This window comes from Chroicocephalus ridibundus, chromosome 17, assembly GCF_963924245.1.
Source record: "Chroicocephalus ridibundus chromosome 17, bChrRid1.1, whole genome shotgun sequence".
NCBI classification, from domain to species: domain Eukaryota; kingdom Metazoa; phylum Chordata; class Aves; order Charadriiformes; family Laridae; genus Chroicocephalus; species Chroicocephalus ridibundus.
The window spans coordinates 3836870-3848737 of NC_086300.1; the positions used below are offsets into that span (position 1 = coordinate 3836870).

The following is an 11868-nucleotide window of genomic DNA, read 5'->3' on the forward strand; positions in this document are numbered from 1 at the left end:
GCTGCCCCCCCCGCCCTCCCCGCTGCCCTCCCCGCGGCCGCCCCCTCCCGGGGGGGACGCGGGGAGCGGGGGCAGCCCGGCGCTGGCGTGTCCCGGGCAGCGAGGGGAGCAGAGCGGGGCGGCGGGCGAGAGTCCCCCCCTCGGGGCGAGGGTCCCACCGGGGCGACGATCCCCGCCCCCGGGGCGAGGGTCCCACAGTGGCGAGGGTCCACCCCCTCGGGGCGACGATCCCCCCTGGGTCGAGGGTCCTCCCCTAGGGGCGACGATCCCCACCGGGGCAAGGGTGTCCCCCCCGCCTTTGGGGCGACGATCCCCCCCCTCCCGGGGCGACGTCACCCGGTGCGGCGGGGTCAGTGGGAGCTGGCGGAGCCGGAGCGGGGCTGGGGGTGGGCGCGGGGGCGGCCGCCGGCCGAACAGCCGGGGAAGGAACGGGCGGAGCGGGGCGGCAGCGAGCGGGGGGGCGAGCCCGAGACCGGGCGGGGGTCGGGGCCGGGGGTGTCCCCCCGCGGCGGGCAGAGCCCCCAGGGGCCGGCGGCGGCGTGGGCCGAGCGGCTGCGGAGCGGGCAGCGCTGGGGCGGGGGGCTGGCGGGGGGGGGGCTGCGGGAGCGGGGGGGAGCAGGCGGTGGCGAGGGGGGCGGCGGGGGCCGGGGGGGCGGCGAGGCGCCCAGGCGGCCCTGGAGCAGCTCCATCATGCGCTGTAGCTCCCGGCCGAGGTGGGAAACCTCCTGGTTGAGGTGGGTGATCTGGAATCAGGGGGGGACACAGCAGTGAGCCCCGGCGGACACCCCCGGCCCAGCGCCCCCCCGCCTCGGCCCCAGCCCCCGTCGCACCTCCTGGTTGAGCCTCCTGATGTTCTGCTTTATCTCCTCCGCCTCCGTGGCCAGGGCTGGGGCCCCCGCCTCGGTCCCTGCCGGGGAGGACACGGCTGGTGGCAGAGGGCTCCCCGAGCCCCCCAGCCCCGCAGCCCCCACCCCGGGGGTACCTGCCGTGGGGGAGCCCCTCGCCGCGCTCTGCAGCGGGGCATCCACGTTGAAGGAGAAGGTTTGTGGCTCCGACATCCCCCTGTTGTCTTCAATCCCGTCCACAACTCTAGGGCAGGGAGGGGGTGAGGGTTGGCCATCGTCACCCCCTCATCCCTCTGCCACCATCCTCAGTGGCCTCCCATGGCAGCGGGACGAGCCACTGGCATGTCCCAGCCTTACCTGGGGCTGAGGTCTGGGGGGCCGTAGGTGTGCAGGGAGGGGATGAGGAGCTTGGCCGGCCTCCTGCCCGCATCACCCTCCTGCTCCGGGAGCCGGGCGTCCCTCCGGCACTGCGGCGAGGGGCTGCGGCCCCGGTTGCAGCGGGCCGGGGAGTGGCAGTTGCGCCGCAGGGCTGAGATCTGGCACAGCTCATCACCCAGGAGGCTGCTCAGGGAGCCGCGACGCGCCGGGCTGCTCAGCTGGGGCAGCAGCAACTTGCGGCGGGTGACGGCGGGGGGCGAGGGCTGGAAGACCTCGTCGGGCTCCTCCTCGTCCTCCAGGATGGAGGGAAGGGGCTTCTCCGGGGCAGCGCCGCTCTCCAGACAAGACTGCGGGGAAGAGGTCAGGGCTGATGCCTGTGGAGGTGCTAAGGCATGGCCCCCCCTGCCCCATCCCCCCCCCTGCACAAACCTGGGGTGCCTGCGACAGCCGCGGGGACCGGGGGTAGCGGCAGAGCCCCTGCGGGGAGAGTGGATGGCACCGGTTCAGTGGCCTGTGGGACCCCACATGGCTCTGCAGGGACCAGCCATGTGCAGATACAGCCCCGAGCACACGCCCACCCCCTCCCCACCCTGGCATGCAGCCCTCCCAGCCTCTCAGAGCCCCCCTGGACGGCAAAACCTCCCCCTGCACCATGCATCCGCCCCATCCCGGTCAGCCCCAGCAGCAGGCCCTGCAGACCCTCGCCTGCTCTGCCTCCTCTGCTGCTCTCGTGACACTGATGAGCTGCCCGGCCTCGGCCTGTGGGTTCAGAGCCAGAACCACGGCTGAGCCCAATTCCCAGCCCCGGCTCAGCCATCAGAACATCAGCTCCCCCGGGCATGTGCCGCCAGCCAGGGGAGGGGGCACAGGACCCGACAAGCTCCGTTCGCACCCACCCTTGGTTTATTTATACCCCTCCTGGGCGATGGACGTGTCGGGTTTTGGTAGGACTATCTGGGATCTAGAGAGCTACCTCCTGCTGCACCTCTGCAGGGACTGAGGGTGGTGGGTACCGGGCGTGGGGATGCTCTGGAGGAGCCCCCAGCCGCTCGGTGCCACCGCAGAGCAGACCCGGCAGCAGAGACGGGGGAGGAAAAAGTGCTGCAGAGCTATTTCTGCAGCAGAACATCCCCCCAGCTGCTGGTGTTGGCAGCGTGACTAAACCCGGCAGCCCCAGGCGCTGCCTCCTGCGCACTGGGGGGGCTATGCCCTGGCTGCCTGTCCCGCCGTGCCCCCCAGTCGCCTTCACCCCCCATTTCCAAACCCTCCATCTGCCTCAGACCCTGCATTGCAAACGCTCTTGCTTCCAATTCCCCAGGTTGCACGGAGCGAAGAGGAGCTGGGCACGGGACATACCTGGATGGCCGGGGTGGCCCAGCCGCAGCCCCCACCCCAGCCACAGAGCCTGGGGACCGCGAGCAGGGAGTGGACAAACCCTTTCCATGACCCTGGGGAGTCCCAGCCCTGCTCCGGTTTCTGGGGTCGCGAGGACGGGAAGGGGCCCGCGAGGGAGGACGCGCACCCACCTCCATCTCGCTGCCCTCCCGCAGGTTGAAGGTCAGGTCCTGGTGGATGTCGGCCGTGAACTTGCTGGCGTACTCGGGGTAGAGCTGCAGCACCTCGCAGAGCCCCCGCAGCCCGATGTACTGCAGGTCGCAGTAAGTCAACGCCTTCACGTCCGCGTTGGTCTTGATGACCTGGTCCGTGCTGCACAGGTCGGCTCCGATCAAATCCCCTTTGCCTGCAGGAGGGGACGGGGGTGGGCGAGCGGCGTGAGCCCCGGCCGGGGCAGCAGAAGGGGTTGGGGGGGAGCCCTCGCCACCTGCCCTCACCCAGGATGGCCAGGACCACGTTGTCCCTCAGCACCTCGAGGGAGCCGGAGCAGACGAAGTAGTTGGCCTGCAGCGCGTCACCCTGGCGCAGCAGGTACTCCCCCGGGGCGCAGAAGGAGGTCTTGATGTGGAGCGAGAGGGAGCGCAGGCAGCCCCGGCTGGCCGTCTCGAAGACGGGCAGCTGCAGGATGTCCTTGTTGAGGTGCATGGCCACGTCCGCACGCAGCTCGTCGGGGAAGTCGTGCAGCAGCTGGGGAGAGCGGGGCTGGGGCGCGGGTGGCCGAGGAGCAGCCTCCCCCCACAGCCCAGGGGACACATCCCCCTCCGGAGCGGAGCGTCTCACCCCCCAGCTGCCCCGGCTGCCTCGGCAGAGCCCAGCAATCCCGGCCAGCAGATACGGGCCAGCTCTGGCCGTGCTGATGGGCTGCCTCTGCTCCATGTGCCTGTCCCGCTCCCCGTGATGGCAGGAATCAAGAGGTAACGGGCACAAACTTGCCCCTGGGAAGTTCCATCTCAACAGGAGGAGGAACTTCTTTGCTGTGAGGGTGGCAGAGCCCTGGCACAGGCTGCCCAGAGAGGTGGGGGAGTCTCCGTCTCTGGAGACATTCCGACCCCGCCTGGCCGCGTTCCTGTGCCACCTGCTCTGGGTGACCCTGCTCTGGCCGGGGGTTGGAGGGGATGATCTCCAGAGGGCCCTTCCAGCCCTGGCCAGGCTGGGATTCTGGGATTCTGGGATTCTGTGACCTGGCACAGGTCCCTCCAGCAACAGCGCACGGACACGCGCACATCTGCGCACACTTGCACACACGCACGTACACACACTCGCACTCTCGTAGCCGGCCGTGCCAGCCCCATCACCCCCACGCTGGGCGCAGGACCCGGGGGGGGCCAGAGGGGACCTGGCCCAGCCCATCCGACACCTCCTACCTCGTTGGCGTCGATGCCGTTGTTCACCGACCAGGTGGTCTGGAAGTACTCCAGCATCCTCTGCTTGAGCTGCTGGGGCAGGCGGTGGACGCGGATGAAGTCCTTGAGGTCCTTCATGCGGGTGTGGTAGAGCGAGCGGCGGGAATACATGCGCTGGATGATGGCCGTGACATTGCCGAAGACGACGGCATGCATCAGCGCTGGGGGCGGTGGGAGGGCCAGCGTCAGGCCCGCCAAGGGGACGGCTGGGTGGGGGCTGCGGCGTACGGGAGTCTGGGCTCTGCCCCCGCCAGTAACGCGAGGCCGAGGGGTGCAGCACCGGGGGGGGGCTTCTCCCCTAACCCCAGCCCCAGGGCTGTCCCACAAGGCACACGCGTTCATCGCCTCCCCCCCAGTGCCCTGCGGCACCTGCTGCACTCTCTGCTTCGGCAGCCGGAGACGAAGCCCCCCCCAAGCCCTGCCGCGCTCCCCGCCTCACCCCCGATGAGCATGGTGCAGATGGAGAAGATCTTCTCGGCGTCGGTGTTGGCGCAGACGTTGCCGAAGCCCACGCTGGTCAGGCTGCTGAGGGTGAAGTAGAGGGAGGCGATGTAGGCGCTGCGGACGGAGGGGCCCCCCGCCGAGTTGTTGATGTAGGGAGCCTCCAGCCTCTTGCCCAGCTCATGCAGCCAGCCTGCCAAGCACAGCCGGGGGGTTAGCGCTCGCCGGGGGGCTCGGCACAGCTCCCGTCCCTGCCCCGGCCACCCTGTGCCCCCCGGGATTGCCCTCTGCCCGCTCCCTCCTGCCGGCAGCACGGAGGGAGCCAGGCATCCTGAGCAGCCCCGGCAGCCCCCGCTCACCGATCTCCCAGGTCCGGGGGTCGTTGCTCTCCATCTCCTTGCGGCCGATGACGTACCAGATGCACGCCATCCAGTGGGCCAGCAGCGCGAACATGGACATGAGCAGGGTGAGCACCATGGCGCTGTACTGCGAGTACCGGTCCAGCTTCTGCAGCAGCCGCAGCAGCCGCAGCAGCCGCACCGTCTTCAGCAGGTGAACCAGCGAGGTCTGGGGAGCGGGGCAGGTGGGTGAACCGGGCGGAGCTGCAGGCAGGGACCCCCCCAGACCTCCCCCAGGGGGCAGGGACCCTTCACCACCCCCCACAGCCGCCAGGAGGGCCGTGGGCTACGGGACGAGCTCGTCCCCGAGCAGCCTTCCATCACCGTGCCTTCCACCACCGTGCCCAGCGCCCAGCGGGCAGCCGGGGTCACAGCCTGTCAGGGCGCTGAATCCCCCTGGGAGATTTGGGGTGCTGCAGCGGGGCAGGGAGGTGACCGGTGGGAGTGGGAGCCGGCAGCAATGGCTTTGCCAGGCTGCCCATCCTGCCAGCCACGGCTCCGTGCTGCCGGCTTGCCCGGCCCCGGCAGCGGTGGCCCCTGCCTCGGCCGTGGTTGTTTTCCTGCCGGCAGCACCGCCGGGGCGCCAGCGGAGCCGGGTTTGGCTCAGGGGGGCAGTTCCAGCCCCAAGTGCCCTTTGTCGTCCCCGCACGCTGCTCTGCCTCCAATAAGCGTAATTACAGCCGCCGCGCTCGCCTCCCTCCTCCCCTGCCCGCCCCAATTAGCCGAGGGGCTGGTGCCAGCGCTGCACTGGCGCAGCCCATCGCCCCCGCTGCGCTCGGGGCCCCTCGAGAGCCCGGGGAGGCTCAGGCGGGACCTGCCTTCGTCACCGGCGTGTGCCCTGTGTGTCTGCACCCCTGGAACCCCCCCTGCCAGAGCGGGCACCGTGCGAGTGCCGCTGGCTGCGGTGGGGTGTGCGTGCACAAGGTATCTGCGTGCCGAATTGGAGCTGCTCGGAGCTGCTCTGTACCCGGGGCAGAGCACAGGCGTGCTGGGCGCTGGGTGCTGGGTGAAGGGCACGGGGCAGGCACCTTCCTGCAGCTCCTGGAGCGGTGGCTTGGCACTTACTGTCATTTGTGGCAGCCTCTGGTTAAATTAAGAGGCATGGGAAGCTTCCCGCTACAGCTGCCATCGCTGCCTCCCCCCGCTGCCCGCGCCACTCCCAGACGGGCACGCGAGGAGCGTATCCCTGTGACAGGGGCCACCTCCCCCACTGCTGTCCCCCTCCCACAGCGTCGGTGGCACTCACCACGGTCACGTTGAAGACGTAGAGCAGATCGAAGGGCAGAGCGGCGATCAGGTCCACGAAGAACCAGGTGGCCACGTAATGGATGCAGATGGAGCGGGGGTCGTACACCACCTGGCCCGACTGGCTCACGTACGTCGTCCGGAAATTCAGGATGATGTCTGCCCCGGGAGAGCAGGACCAGCCCTCACCGCCCCCGCTGTGGCCGGGGGAGCTGGGCCGGGGTCTGTGGCCAACCTGGGTCCCAATCCCGGGGTGCTCGGCACCAGCAGCAGGGGCAAAGTGATGCCAGCTCCCCTCGCCATCACCCCCCCAGGTCCGCTCCTCCGGCCACATCCCTGCCCCGCTCAGCCACGTCCCCCATCCCATGCAGATGCTCAGCCATGGGCACGGACCTACCGAGGATGAAGAGCATCTCCACGGCGATGTCGCTGACGATGGTGCTGCGGGCAGCCGAGAGGCTGTCCTCCGTGCCCGTGAAGCAGACATTGTAGGGGACGGTGACGGCCACGTAGAAGGTGGCCAGCAGGATCAGCCAGTCCCAGAGGGCCTTGAAGATGCTGTAGTGGAGCAGGATGAAGCGGGACTTCTGCACCGAGGCCACTTTGTACTCGGGGATGGACGGCTTGTTCTCAAACACGTTCTGGGGGAGCAAGCAGCAGGGTGGCACACGGGTGGCACAGGGGCCATCCCGCATGAGGGGGGAAGGCCACCGCAGCCCCCCCCTCCTCCTGCGTCCTGCCCGCCTGGGGTGATGGACACACATTTCCAACGGGGCACGTGGGCTGCGCCGAGGTCACCCTCAGAGATGGGCACAGAACGCCCGATTACGGCACATAAATTAACGCTATGCTAATGCTATTAACAGTAATCCACTGGCACTGCCAGCTGCTGCCCAGAACCGTCCCAGGTGCCAATTCGTGCCCCGGGGCAGAGCCATCCTCACCCTCTGCAGGGACACAGCGCTGCTCGGGGACAGCGAGAGCCCAGCCTGGGCAAGGGGAGAGCCGGGTCCATCCCACCCAAGCCCCCGTGATTGAAGACTGACGTACTGAAACTCTTTGCCTGCTTGCCAGCTCTGGGCCCCCGGACGCTCTCAGCCGGTGACAGACCCCTGCCCTGGCCCTACATCTGCAGGCGGTGCGGTGCCATGGGGCACCACAACCACGCGAATGGGCTGGCACAGAGATGGCTCCGGTGCCCGCTGCTGCTGGAAGCCCCGCTGCTCGCACCCGCAGCCTGGTAACGGCGCTCCCCGGGGCCGGCTTTTCCTGACAGCCAGCGTGTGAGGAGAGAGACAGCCCCGTGAGAGCTGCCAGATCTGGTCTCCCCACGGCAAGCTCTGGGCACCCGCTGGTCTCTCTCCTGCTGCCAACAAACTACATTTTGCAGCCAGGGCTACGACGCGGCTGCCGGGGATGGAGGGCATTTCGGTGTCTGGGGAGGCCGGCGAGATGCGTGCATGGGAAGAGCATCCCAGCGAGACCGGGCTGTGCTGCGGGGCTGGTGCCGGGAGAGCCGCAGCGCTGCCAGCCTGCCTACGGCCCCGGCCTGGGAGGCACCGGGAGAAGCTGAGGGTTCCCCCAGGTCCTTACACGGTTGATTTTCATCTCGCCGCGGTCCCTCCGGGCAAACTGGCTGCTGAGCCGGTGCAGCACCGTCCGGCCCTGCCTCTGTGCTGCCCGCAGGTGTGAGCTCCCCGACTTCTTGCTCCTCTGCTTCTCTGCAGCGGACAAGACACGCTGGGTTAGTGGGAGGCTGTGGCGCTGCTGGTGCGACAGAGCAGGGGCTGCTTCGCGGACCCCTCCTTGCACAGGTGGATAAAGGCAGGCAGGACCCAGCAGGGAACCGGGAACCCCTTTGCCACGTGCCCCCAGCACACACCGCTCCCTGAAACCTGTCCCCATCCCTCAGCCATGGCTCACCCTCCTTTTTGTCACCCAGGTGGCTCCTGCCCCGGCTCTCTGTGATGTCCTTGAAGGAGAAGAGGAACAGCACGACCTCCCCCTTCTCGTTCTTGATGGGCATGATGTCCAGCAGGCACCAGAAGGCAGCTCCTGCGAGGAGGAGAGGGGTGGTGAAGGCCAGGCAGCCTCCCCGCCACTCGGCGGCTTCACCCCAGGGCCGGCACGGGGCCGAGCCCCAGCCGGAGCAGGGGGCAGGGACCCAGCCCCATGCACCACTCACCCCCCTTCTTGTAGAAGCAGACCTCGGTCTGGTACTCCTGCCTGCCGTCCAGCACCTTCTCGATGCGCTGCAGGACGGGCTCGCTGGTCTCAGCCCCGTAGAGGAAGCGGCAGCTGCAGTTCTTCTGCATGACCTCAGTGCGGGCGAAGCCGGTGAGGTCGCAGAAGCCGTCGGAGCAGTAGACGATGGGGAAGCCGCGGCGGACCTGCGCGTTGGCCAGGATGAAGTTGCTGTCTGAAAGGAGACGCAGCCGCCCCTGAGGGCTCGGGGCCACCCTGGGGGGCTCAAAGGGGAGCCCAGCCCTGCGGCCCCCATGGGTCCCTCTGGGAAGCGGAGCCAGGTCTCCATCCATCTGCCCCCAGCTGCTCCCAGAGCCTGCTCATCCCCTGCCCTGCCGCCCCCAAGGGCCCGCCCTGGGCAGGATCCCAGCCCCACACACCAGAAGGGGAAGGAGCCCAGATCCAGCTGCTGGCTCCCATCTAGGGAGCTGCGATCCTGAGCAAGGCCATTCACGCCTCCCCCTTGCCATCTGCTGCTCCCATCTCCCACCAAGGCTCAGGCGGCTTAGCCGGAGCAGCGGCAAAACCGGCTGGGCGCTGCCAGCCCAGAGGCGCCGGGCTGCAGTGCAGAGCAGGGTGTCCCCCAGCCCTGACACAGTCTTCAGCCCCTGGGGCCCCAGCCCAGCACCGCTGCACCCCCTCAGCCCCAGCACCGGGAGCAGGAGACATGCTGTGCCCCTCTGGCAGCGCAGGAGGGGACCCCGCAGCAGATCAGAGCCGTGCCAGGGCAGCGCGGGCAGGGCAAGGGTAGGGGAGGTTGCGGGAAGGGAAGGATGGCAGCCCTGGCACCATGGGGGGTGCAGCGGGGCTGCCACAGCACAGCTCAACCCGGGATTAGCTTGGAGAAGCAAAAATAGCTTGAAGCTGTGACTAAGGCCAGATTTTGGCTCTGGGGAGCCAGGATTACGGCGGTGTCCAGGATGTGTTATTAGAAAAGAAAAAAAGGGCTTGCATTTGGGAGCAGCTCTGCTGAGAAGGGTGAAGCAGCTCTGGGGGGGCTCGGCGGCCCCCTGCTGTGGTGGCCAGCTTGCCTGGACAGGCACTCTCAGGCCCAGTGGGCAGCGGCTGCCTGGGAGAGGCAGGGTTAACTCGCACGGCATATCACTGCGGCTAAAGCCCCTCTCCATGGCAGATAAAGCCGATAAAAGACACATCAAACCCGCAAAGCCGGACACTGGTTAAAAGTGCCTGGGAGGCGGCTGGCGCAGCTGCAGGCAGGATGCTGTGGGGCTGTGGGGCAAACGCCGTGTCCCCGGGCTTTGCGTTGGGTCATTTCAGGCAGCTCCCGCGGGGACCTTCTCCTTGGAGAGCCAGAGCCAGCCCCAGGGAGCCCAGGGCCAGCAGAGCTGGGGACACCGGTCCCTGCTGCCTCTGGGGACTTTCCCCCGGTTCCTCTGCGGGAACTCCTCTCAGCAGGGGCATGTGGACCCCAGTGCCATGCTTGGCCTCTGCTCCCGTGGAGGGACAGTGCTGGCATCACCAGTGTGAGCACCCGGGGCTCTGCCCTGGCACCACCAGGTGCAGCTCGGCCTGAGCTGGGGAGGGATGAGGGCACTGGCTGCCTCGTTACGCGTTGCCGTCTCAAAGGTAACATCCCAAATGCGAGCTCCTGTGGGCAAACGACACCCCGTGTCATCTGGGATGCTCTGCATCACACCAGGCCAGGAGCCAGCCCAGAGTCGCAGCCAACACACGTCCCCAGGGTGCTCCTGGTGCCCTGATGGTGATGTGGGAGGTGGCTGCAGGCTCCCAGTGCCGCCTCATGCCAGTCCCTCCCAGCAAGGTGAGAGACACCCAGCCCCGCAGGCAGCTGGCCTGGGAGGACTCTTCTCCAGGTGATTTGGGGGAACCTGGGGTCAGCTCCGAACACGACCTGTCCCCAGGTGGCTGCATGGAGCCAGCGGTGCCAGGAGCTGGCACGTGGCACTCCGGCATGATCCCCTCCCCAACATGCCAACGCCTTAATCCATCCTGACCCCAGCACACGGACATGGAGGGGAGCCCAGCTCCTGGAGACACGCCAGAACCTCCAGCTATGGGAAGTGGACCCAAAACGGATGGTGCTGGGACAACACAGTCCCTGCTCCCCGCCCCTGCCAAAACACACCCCCCCGCCACTGGTATCCACCTGGCCGGGGATAACCCCAAGCGAGCGGGCGTGTTGCTAACCGGGGGCTCGGGGTGGCCGCCCTGTGCAGCACCGGGACTTCCCGGGGGCCCCGCGATGTCCCTCGCAGCAACGCCGTGTGCCGTGGAGGTGACAGACACAGGCTGCGCCCCACGGCCGCCCCCCTGGCTCTGGGGGACCCTGTCTCGGGGGTGGGGGGGAGTTCCTTGGGGCAGCAACTCGACGCCCGCGCATAACGACCCAGACGTCCCCCCCGGGACCGGGGCAAAGCGGGGCCCGTGGGGGCTCCCGGGGCGGCCGGGGGGGGTGAGCCCGGCCGAGGGCCCCCCGGGGACCCCCTGCCCGGGGCTCGCGCGGCCCCTCCCGCCGCGCCCGGGATCTGTCCTTGGTGCTGAGCGCGGCCGCGCCGGCACCGACCGCGGGCACCGGCACCGGGCAGCGGCAGTGGGCACCGACCGCGGCGAACGCATCCCTGCCGCACAGCGGGGGCAGCCCGGGACACAAGCGACACGAGAGGTCGCGGAGCACAGAGCCCGGCCACGGCCACGGAGGGTCCGGGAGAACCGAGCCCGGCCACGGACACGGGGGGTCCCTGGGACGGCGCAGAGCGCGCGGACGGTCGCGTCCCACCGAACCGCTGGTGCTTCGGTGCCGGGACAAGCCCCGGGCCCTCCCGCCACTTCCCGGGGGGCAGCGCCTCCCCCTGCCCGCGCCCCGCCGTGCCCGGCACGGACCCTCCCCGGTCCCCCCCCGGCCCTACGTGTGCCATCGAAGCGGGTGGCGATGGTGTCCAGGAAGGTGTTCTGCGGCGCCAGCAGCCCCTTCATCACCGGCATGGTCCTGCCGCGCCGCCCGCCGCGGGGCTGCGGCCGCGGGGCTGGGCTCCGCCGCCGCCCCGGGCCCCTCCGCAGGTGCGGCCCCGGCGCCGCGGGCTGATCCCGGCTCGGCTCGGCTCGGCCCGGCCCGGCCCGGCCCGCCCGGGGCTCGCGCCCCGCCCCCGCCCCGCCCCGGGCCCTGCGCGCCGCCGGCACCGGGAGGGGCCTCTGCAGCGGCGGGCACCGGCACCCGCTTGGGGGCAGGTCGCTCTGTCCCGGGGACACCGGACCCTTCGGCCCCGGGAGGCACCGGCTGCACTGGGACCTGCTCGGTACCAGCCCGCTCAGCACTGGGAGGCACCGGCCCTCCCGGGCTCCATGGAGGCTGAGGAGGGGGCAGGACCCGGCGTCCCCGGGGGCTCCTGCTGTGGGACACCAGCCCCACCGCTGGGGGCTCTACCCTGGGGACAGTCAGCTCGGGGGCTGCAGGGCAAGGCAATGCCCTGCGGGACCCCCTGAGGGGCACCCAGGGGTGACAGGACCCAGACGGAGCCCTCCCCAGGACCCTGCGTGGGG

At 69.6% G+C, this 11868-nt stretch overlaps 1 protein-coding gene across 6 annotated transcripts; it reads right to left on the reverse strand.

Annotated features, from left to right (window-relative positions):
* Positions 1 to 350: 350 nt before the first annotated feature.
* Positions 351 to 11413, reverse strand: KCNH4 (potassium voltage-gated channel subfamily H member 4). Of its 6 annotated transcripts, none has more exons than XM_063354455.1 (16): positions 11238 to 11413; positions 8291 to 8524; positions 8029 to 8160; positions 7699 to 7826; positions 6503 to 6746; positions 6107 to 6264; positions 4822 to 5029; positions 4461 to 4655; positions 3983 to 4182; positions 3056 to 3305; positions 2750 to 2964; positions 1653 to 1700; positions 1203 to 1570; positions 983 to 1089; positions 831 to 907; positions 351 to 743 (listed from the first exon to the last, which is right to left on the reverse strand). In XM_063354455.1, the coding sequence occupies exons 1-16, from the start codon at positions 11311 to 11313 to the stop codon at positions 351 to 353; spliced, it is 3033 nt and encodes a 1010-aa protein (XP_063210525.1). In that variant the 5' UTR covers positions 11314 to 11413. The 6 variants fall into 6 exon arrangements, with proteins under 6 accessions (XP_063210525.1, XP_063210523.1, XP_063210522.1 ...); XM_063354453.1 differs by having other exon boundaries at positions 1653 to 1754; XM_063354452.1 differs by having other exon boundaries at positions 831 to 1089; positions 1653 to 1754; positions 3056 to 3236.
* Positions 11414 to 11868: the final 455 nt, after the last annotated feature.

Excerpts from the sequence above, each read along its gene's own strand:
- KCNH4 (XM_063354450.1), bottom strand. The coding sequence starts at position 11,313 with ATGCCGGTGATGAAGGGGCTGCTGGCGCCGCAGAACACCTTCCTGGAC. Across the intron at positions 1,571-1,652 it reads GGCTGTCGCAGGCACCCCAG|TCTTGTCTGGAGAGCGGCGC; the intron begins GTTTGTGCAGGG and ends TCTTCCCCGCAG. Across the intron at positions 744-830 it reads TCAGGAGGCTCAACCAGGAG|ATCACCCACCTCAACCAGGA; the intron begins GTGCGACGGGGG and ends CCCTGATTCCAG.